The following is a 9,000-nucleotide window of genomic DNA, read 5'->3' as shown; positions in this document are numbered from 1 at the left end:
GAAAATTTTACAATAATAACTCCAGCACCCTGACAACTAGCCTATGTGGGGGAAAAAATCCTATTGTTTATTTTCCATGAATGAACATTTTATACTACACAGTAACAACGAACAATGGCATATGAAATGTGGACATTGTTTATTAAAACCACTGCGGGATAATATGTAAAACTTAAAATAACATAACATTTTTTTTTTTTTTTGAAATGAAATTTTGAAATTTAAAGTTGCACGAACAAAGCCAACATTTTTGGGAAAAAAAGAAAAACTAACAACAACAAATAAATCTCTCACATGGAGAATAAACAGTTCAATGCAGTGGTCTATATATAAATGCATATTTTATGGTCTGAAGAAAATAGTTTAAGGTCCAGTTCTCGCTAACTAGTTGCTTATTAGCATATTAGGATATCGACTGTTTATGAGTACTTATAAAGCACATATTTATGCCTTATTCTACATCTGTTAATCCTACCAATACCTAAACTTAACAACTATCTTACTAACTATAAATACAAAAGTCATAGTTAATAGTGAGAATTGGACACTAATCTAAAGTGTGACCAAAAGTTTAATCTTGTCTCTTATCTAAATACCTTGTTCTTTATATTTCATGTCTCACTGCGTCATCACAAATAAAACACACAAATACCCAATATGCTTATAAAATCTTTTAATAATATTAGAATAAAGCTTGTCAATTCTCAAAAATATTCATTGTATTAACTCAAATTTTTAATTTCGATGAACTCAAACTTTTAAGGCAACAGGTAACTTATTTTTTAAATAATTTTTACAGTGTAGTAATATGCATGCTAATAAGCAACTATGTATGTTTTCTGTAATCTAAAGTGTAACCAAAATAATATCTACAATTGGAGTGACTACTTGGTACATACAAAACTTGTAATCTGTCTCAGTCTATTCATCCATTCGTCTGTATAAGTGCCACAGACACTTAAAAAAAAAACAAAAAAAAACAGTTGGCCGAATTGAAATTCTGTGAATCGATTCAATTTCATTCACAGAAATTCAATTCGGCCAACTGAAAAATCTAGATGTGATCAGTCGCTTGAAAATGTTCAATTGGAGACCTGAATTTTTTTTACAGTGCATGCATGCTTCTGAACGATTATGAAGAGGAAGTTTAGGCAGTAGTCAGCGTCTCCTGTAGCTGGTCGATGAGGTACTCGCCGAAGCCACCTGCGCTGTCCCCGGTGCAGCCCACTCTGCGAGCGCTGGTCAAGAGGTCACCTATGAGCTTGACCTTTGGGACGAGGGGCTCTATGAACTGCCTTTTGATTACGCTGGCGGTGTGTGGATCTCCGTGCTCACAAGCCAGTCGATTCAACTCCACCATGACGCTCATCTCCTCCTTCCATTGGTTAAGCATGATCTCCAGAGCAGGAAGGACAGCGCACACATTTTCAGTGACTGGCCTCTGCGCACAAACATACAATTAGTCATCAAGCTAATGTTCCCTTTCAGTTTGTCACGTACAACGTTATGTCGACGTCACCAACGTATTGGGATCGTGACGTTTAATTGAACATTACAGGGGTTACAAATGTAACTCACTGAGACGTTTTGTTGAAGTTGAAAGCTATCACATCCATAATAGCCGCTGTGTGTTAAGAATCAAAACACTAAACTGATGTAAATGTTACATTAATTATAACATAAAAGGTAATACTTTATGGTGACATAGTTACACGTTACTAAATAATTAATTTTCCTAATTATTTACGAGAGAATCGTAATCCAGATACGGATAGTAGGACCACTTTTGTATATGTGTAAATAAGATCTGTTTTGTTAAAGTGACGAAAATGAACGTAATAGTAACGTCTAGTTAATGTGTAGTTATTTAATATTACTCAGTACTATGTAACTACATGATTTAAAAAAATTGTAACCAAATAAAATTTTCGGTCCTAGATGCTGATTGGTCGGTATTTCTGAACTCTAATGGTGTGTTCACACTTGTAGTTGTTTTCTTGTTTTTTTTGGTCCGGACCAAAAAAGAAAATAAATTTAGTCCTGGTTATTTTTAAAGGGATAGTTCACCCAAAAAGGACAATTTAATGTTTATATTACCACCAGGGCATCCAAGATGTAGATGTGTTTGTTTCTTCAGTAGAACACAAATGATTATTTTTTAACTTCAACCACTTCTTGTATAATGCATGTCAATGGGGTGTTTTTCTATGAGAGCCACTATAAGAGAAAAAAAACACATAGAGATACAAAACGATCGGTAAACCAGATGAGGACACGATCGTACACAAAACCGAACAGCATGTGTTTTTTTTTTTTTACCTCATATCAGACAAATCTCATCTAGTATTCCAAATGTCATTACTTCCTTCATGTAAGGTAAAAGACCTGGCACGATCATAGATGTATATTTGCATAGATGATTGCGCTAGTTTTTTGACCTTACTTGATAGCATTGGGAATATTAGATGAAATTCATCTGATATGAGGTAAAACAAAACAAACACAAATACTGTTCAGTTTCTCACAAAAAACGATTGTTTCGTGTCTTAAGACATCAATGTGTCATCAAGAGCCACGGGGTTTAATATTGATTCTTATGTCCATGTGTTTTTTACTCTCATAGAAATACACCCCATTGAAATGCATTATACGAGCAACAGTTAGAATTAAAATCTTCATTTGTGTTCCACTGAAGAAACAAACACACCTACATCTTGGATGCTCTGGGGGTAAGCAGATAAACATCACATTTTCTTTTTTTGAGTGAACTATCCCTTTAAGAAAGAACCTAAAGATAAAAAAAACAATAAAATATATTTTGCCACTGAACTTATTGAACATCTAACATGTGACATGTGCTACATATGATGGTAATCTGACCAGCTGAGAACTCGTGAAGAACTAAAATGTGTAAAAGAGTCAAAGCAGTGGCAGGAATCACTCTGTCACACATAACCGAAGATCTGCTTCGAGGAGATGCGGTTCTGATGCCTATCGAACTGTAAATGACGAGAAGAAACAGCTTGAGCATTCTGTCCTTTTTAGGGTCACAATTTGTGACCTCACATCCTGTTTTTTTTCTTTATATGTCTTTGGTCCTTGTTTGCATTCATATTTCAGTCAACTGCAACAGAGTTCATTTGGAAGCGGACAGAGACCGCTAAAAAGGTGGTCTGCTTGTTTGGTGCGCAGCTCCGATGGCAGCATTCAGAATTATTGCACTAACAAGCAATCGCACCAGGATTAGTTTCAATTGAACCAAACTTGCCAAGTGTGAACACACTCTAAAAGCACCCTACAGGCTTGTGGTCTTTGCAGACACATGTGAGAATGCAGGTCTATGTCAAGTGTGCCATTTGGGACAAGGCCAATATAGCACAGCCTTAAGTGCCATTGAAGTTACATGTGATTTTGACTACATTTTGAGTCTGACCAATTGGTTTGGTATTCATAGCATCACTGCAATGACCAATTGCAATAGCAAATAAATGTGTTCATGATAAGGGGAGGAAAAAGTTTTTTTTAAAATACATTTTTAAGTATATGTTTTTATATTTTTATCAGAAATTATTCATTCAAAAATACCATTGTTTTAGTGCAATGATAAAATATTATGCTAAACTATTTTCAAAGTTTTCATTATTTTAATGATGTTATTTTCTTTTAATGATGTTAATTATGCCTTAAGATCTGCACATTTTAATTCAGAATTAAAAACATGTTCATTATAGAAGAGGGGGATTGCAATCATTATAGAATCCCGTTAAAAGTTTACATAACAATAATGTATGAAAGTTTTTTCGTGTACAGGCGGCAATGTTGTCAAAATGATCCGCGGAAACTACTAAAACCGCTGTAGTTGTTGTGTATATAAACGGACAAAATGTATAAAAAGTTTTTTGAGTAAACGTTAATTCTTTTATTCGGCAAATCTGCATTAAATGGACCAAAAGTGAGAGTAAAGACATTTTGATGTTACAAAAGTTTTATACGTTAAATAAATGCTGTTCTTTTGAACTTTCTATTGATCAAAATGTATAACGGTTTCCACAAAAATATTAAGCAGCACAACTGTTTTCTGTGTTTTTGCTGACTTCACATGCTCTCGGAATTATCGTAGATACGAGTTTCCACATGAAAACTTTTTGAAACTTGAATGTAATAATCTCATAATAACGACTTCAGATCAACTTGCCAATAGCACGCTAAGGCAGCATTAATATGTTTGGGTGGGTGTTCACTCATTTAGTTCAGTTTCATGTTTTCAATTGGCTTCCTTGGTTACTCATTGTTTGATTATCGTCTGCACCTGATTTTCCCTAGGTTTCTTTGTATTTAAGGCTTGTTTCTTCTGTTCAACCCTTTATTTTGTGTTATTTGAACTAATTAGTGACATTTCAACATTGATAAGAAAAATAAATATTTCTTGAGCAGCAAATCAGCTATGCAACATTTTAATGTATTTTTGAAACAAATACATTAATTTAAGTACTTTAAGTAACTTTAAATAGTTTCAAGAGCTTTGATAAACAACTCAAATGCTATCTTAATGGATCAATTTTCATTTCAGTCAAATTTTAATTGAGTTACAATTAACAAAAACAGCACACTTGTTTCTAAGTGTGTGCAACCATGACCAAGCACGGAGGAGAGGATAACAAGGTGTTTAAAATCGCTGCTGATGGACCCTCACCAGTCCCAGTCCGGATCAATTTTACACGAGTCATAAAATCAGGGAAGGGTGGATAGTAAAAAAAAAAAAATAGAAAGAAGTGAAAACAGGAGAGGACGCAGTGTAAAGTGACAGCATTGCGAGTGCCATGGAATCCATCTGGAACTACAATTAATGCACTGTCCTTCCGCCATCGCATTAATCTCCCCAATTTTCCGGAACTCAGGGGAAATGTATACCCTAACAGGCATTAAAGGGGAGATCTCTGCCAAACCCCCCGCCGGTTTACCCCCATCGCTCTCTTTTTCTCTGACCTCCACCCCCCACCCTAAAAGCTGTTGCCCCATACAAACAGGAGTAAAAAGATATCTTCAGGTTTTCGGAAAAAAATAGGCTTATGGTTAATAATTTGTTAGGGTCTGAGTTTTCTATTTCACATGAGTTTAAATGGATGAGAGGCCTTCTCTCCCAGCTAACAAGAAATGTTCTCAGAACTTTGGCTAACTTTCTGGCAAGGTTCTCTCAAAGTTATGACAATATAACATCAATAGCATGTTTGTTCAAAGTTGTCTGGTCTTAGAAAACATTAGCACAAACACGTTTATTATACATTGTTTATATGTTTTAAGTTTTTGACTTGTTTCAGAATGATAAAATGGTATCGGGTTCTCATCATTCCCATATCCAAGATTTTTAGACATTTAAAAAAACTGACAATTTTGAGCATTCGGATATAAAGTGTTCATAACCAGTATTGGGTAAGTTACTCTAAAAAAGTAATGAATTACTAGATTTGATGCTGTTAATATACTTATCACTTTGTCTAAAAAGCATTTAATAAGATATTATTAACTGGTTTCTAAATCCCATATCAACCTCAACCAGTTGAATATTTGGCCAACTATTTGAAAATAAGGAATCTAAGGGGTGCAAAAAATCTAAATATTGAGAAAATCGCCTTTAAAGTTGAACAAATTAAGTCCTTAGCAATGCACATTACTAGCACTAATACATTAATTTATGATATATTTATGGTAGGAAATTTACAAAATATCTTAATGGAACATGTCATCCTAATAGCCTAATGATGTTTGGCATAAAAGTGATGCCAAATATAGATTTTTGGCATAATACTGGACTACACAGTATTAGATGCCATTGCATCAGAAGTAACTGTTATTGAATTACAGAAAACAATATGAGTAATCCCTTTCTTTTTAAGACAGTAATTAATTACTGATGCATTACTCCCAACACTGCTCATAACTTAGAGGTAGTTCACCAAAAAATAAATGAAAATTAGCCCATGATTTACTCACCCTCAAGTCAGGTATGACAATCTTCTTTTAGCAAATACAATCTGAGTTATATATATAAACTATTCCTCACTCTTCCAAGTTTTACAATGGCAGTGAATGGGAGGCCAAAATTCGAAGCCCCAAAAGGTGCATACATTCATTATAAAAGTACTCCACATGGCTCCAGGGGGGTTAATAAAGGCTTTTCCCCCATATAAACCTGGGATGGCTTGAGGATGAGTAAATCATGGGGCAATTGTCATTTTTGGGTTAATTATACCTTTAATGGGAACATTAGCAAAAGTATGTTTTAAGAACATTTATTTGTTAGCTCGGTTGATCCATAACTAGGTGCTTTTTCTTTCAAAGAAACAATATAAGTCTTGTGGTGGTCCTCTGGTTCACAGGTGGGTGAGTTATACCTTAATGTTCTTGCCGCAGAATTTCCCTCCCCGCTGGGACAGGTACTGCAGCATTGCCTCTGCCCGTTCCAGTTCTTTCACTGATTCCTGGTGAAAATACGCAGCCACTCTGGGTAAAGACAAATCACTCTGCTCAAAGATTTTGGCCTAAAACAGAAAGGAAAACAGATCTGGGTAAGAACGAAACTAACTGGAAACAGTGTGATGAATTTGCCAACCACAGTTGCCTCTAAGTGTTTTCTGTGAAGAAGTGAAGAAAATGGGTCAGACAGTAGATTCTGCTTTCTGAGAATTCATTAGTTTATTTAATTCTGTTTCAATCCAATAAAATAAATATCATTGTACACTATGAATACATTTATAGACAAATACTATTGATTTATTAAAAATATGTTGACATGCTGTAATGTTGGGATACACTGACATTTTACAAAATAATAACTTTATTATAGTTATTATAATAAACTTAAAAAGAAGTTTTGAAAAGTTATGCAAAAAAGAATTAGCCACATAAAAAAGGTGTAGGCTAGTGTAAACATCAGTTGTCATGTGACAAGCACCAGCATAGGGGACCCCATTAGACTCTCATGACTGTGGTGAGATTTGATATATGATTTATCATATTTGTAAATAAGCAAATAATACATTTAAAAAGTTGATTGATTTTTTTAAACAAACCGGCAAACCGACAGTTTGCTTAGTTTGTACCTTTAGTAGGCATACTTTGGATATTCCATTTGATATTTTATGTCATGGAATAATATCTTACTGAAAATATAGGCTAAACCTTTTTCAAAACTTTTTAAATAAAGTTATACAGTGATATATTACAGTGTTTTATATTAGGGCGACATTGATCGGCTCAGGTTGGGGGTAGCAACTTCAAAACAACCCAAACTAAACATTTTACATAAAATGCAGTTAACAAATGGCATAGAACTTACAAATATAAAACTTTATAAAACAATGCTGTATATTATTGCAGTTTAATTCTGCAGTATCCTACTGCTACATTGGTGGTTGGTGTGTAACTGTCATTGCGCATCATGTTTACAGTAGACTATAGAGACTTTCTTACCAGCGCTTCCAGTCTGTACGAGATCTCCATAAGTAAAGTGGAAACTCCACACAGACTTTCCTCCACAACAGTCGGAAAGTTTTGTACGACCCGACTCCCAGCAGTATTACATGCATGTGTTTTACAGAGAGGGAGGCAAGTTTTTATACGCTTTACTCTCGGTTCCGACATGTTTACGCTGTAACAGACATCAATATGAACGTCCTCAGTGTCTTTGGAGATTTCAGCCGTTTCGTAGACGATATGTCGTATTTCCGTACTGTGAAGAAATAAGTGTAGCGATGAAGTAATCGACACAGCTGCTGGATAAACGTAGTGGGGGGATACTAAACATGTGAGCGTTTCCCGTTCATTCTGTCAAGTTCATCCGGTATTACGTGGTGGATAAGTAGCAAGCTGCCCTACGAACATAGTTTACCATAGTTTTGTTGTATTTATTCTAGAATGCGAGGATCTAGTTTTATTATCATTATTATTATTTTATGGCTGTTTACATGCCGATTACCCTAAATTGTTGCTAGTCCTTGTGGGGAAAAAGCGCAACAATAATAATTGTTTTGAATGTGAATAATTATTGTTTTAATAATCTTTTGTAGGCTAATGCTTTAAAGTACACTTATTATGATGTGTTGACTAACATACTAACCTACTAAACAAGTAAATGACTTTGTAAACTGTATTGTGTCATTAAAGTTAATATATTTTAAGTAGCCCACTAAATTACAACTTCATCATCACAAATGTGAAATTTCAAATATATAAAAACTCCCAAAAGACCAGCTGGACGAGGGGGTGGAACACCAGCTAAGACTATCAAATGACTTTTATATCTTCTTCTTCTTCTTCTTCTTCTTCTTCTTCTTCTTCTTCTTCTTCTTCTTCTTCTTCTTGTAAAATCTAAAAGTGCTTTTAAAAATAATAGATTTTTCTTATTTGGTTATCTATTATAAACTATACAAATATCTCATCACATTTCAGTACTGTGAATAATACACTTTTTTTTCTCAGAGGACACATTCATTTAATAAAAAATGACAGTAAAGACATGTATAATGTAGAGCAACCATTTCTATCTAAAAAAGAATACATTCATGTGAAGTTTCATCTCATGCTTTCTGCAAGTTCTCAACTCAAACTTTATCTTTAAAGCACCTTCAAAACCACAATGAAAGTGTGTCAAAGAATTATTAATGTAAACAGGCATAAAAAAACAAGCAACACAAAACAACAAGCAATAAATTACAGAGCACTTTCTATTGTTAAACAAATAAATGCACACTGTAATGCACTTTATTGTGAGGGATGTTTTGGGGACAGAGGAAGCTCATTCCAAAGCCTTGGAGCTTCTATAGAAAAAAGCATAGCACCTTTACATTTCAAACAAGATCGAGGAACAGTAAGATATAATTTGATTGATGCAGACTGATTAAATCTAAATGAAGACTAATTAAAGAAATATTCAGGAGCTAAGCAATGCAGTTTTCAGAGTCAAAAACGACACCAAGGTTTTTTTACACTACACGGTAAAAA

The 9,000-nt window shown here is 34.3% G+C and overlaps 1 protein-coding gene across 1 annotated transcript; it reads right to left on the bottom strand.

The window, feature by feature from the left end:
* On the bottom strand, positions 1 to 7,755 carry zgc:172145 (Ferritin light chain, oocyte isoform-like). The gene is made up of 3 exons (XM_067435742.1): positions 7,471 to 7,755; positions 6,393 to 6,539; positions 1 to 1,441 (listed from the first exon to the last, which is right to left on the bottom strand). Exons 1-3 carry the CDS (start codon positions 7,639 to 7,641, stop codon positions 1,148 to 1,150), a joined length of 612 nt encoding a protein of 203 aa, XP_067291843.1. The 5' UTR covers positions 7,642 to 7,755; the 3' UTR covers positions 1 to 1,147.
* Positions 7,756 to 9,000: the final 1,245 nt, after the last annotated feature.

Source organism: Pseudorasbora parva, chromosome 25, assembly GCF_024679245.1.
Source record: "Pseudorasbora parva isolate DD20220531a chromosome 25, ASM2467924v1, whole genome shotgun sequence".
In the NCBI taxonomy this organism is placed as follows: Eukaryota; Metazoa; Chordata; class Actinopteri; order Cypriniformes; family Gobionidae; genus Pseudorasbora; species Pseudorasbora parva.
The sequence above is the reverse complement of the archived record's forward strand: the minus strand, read 5'-3'. Positions and strand labels throughout refer to the sequence as shown.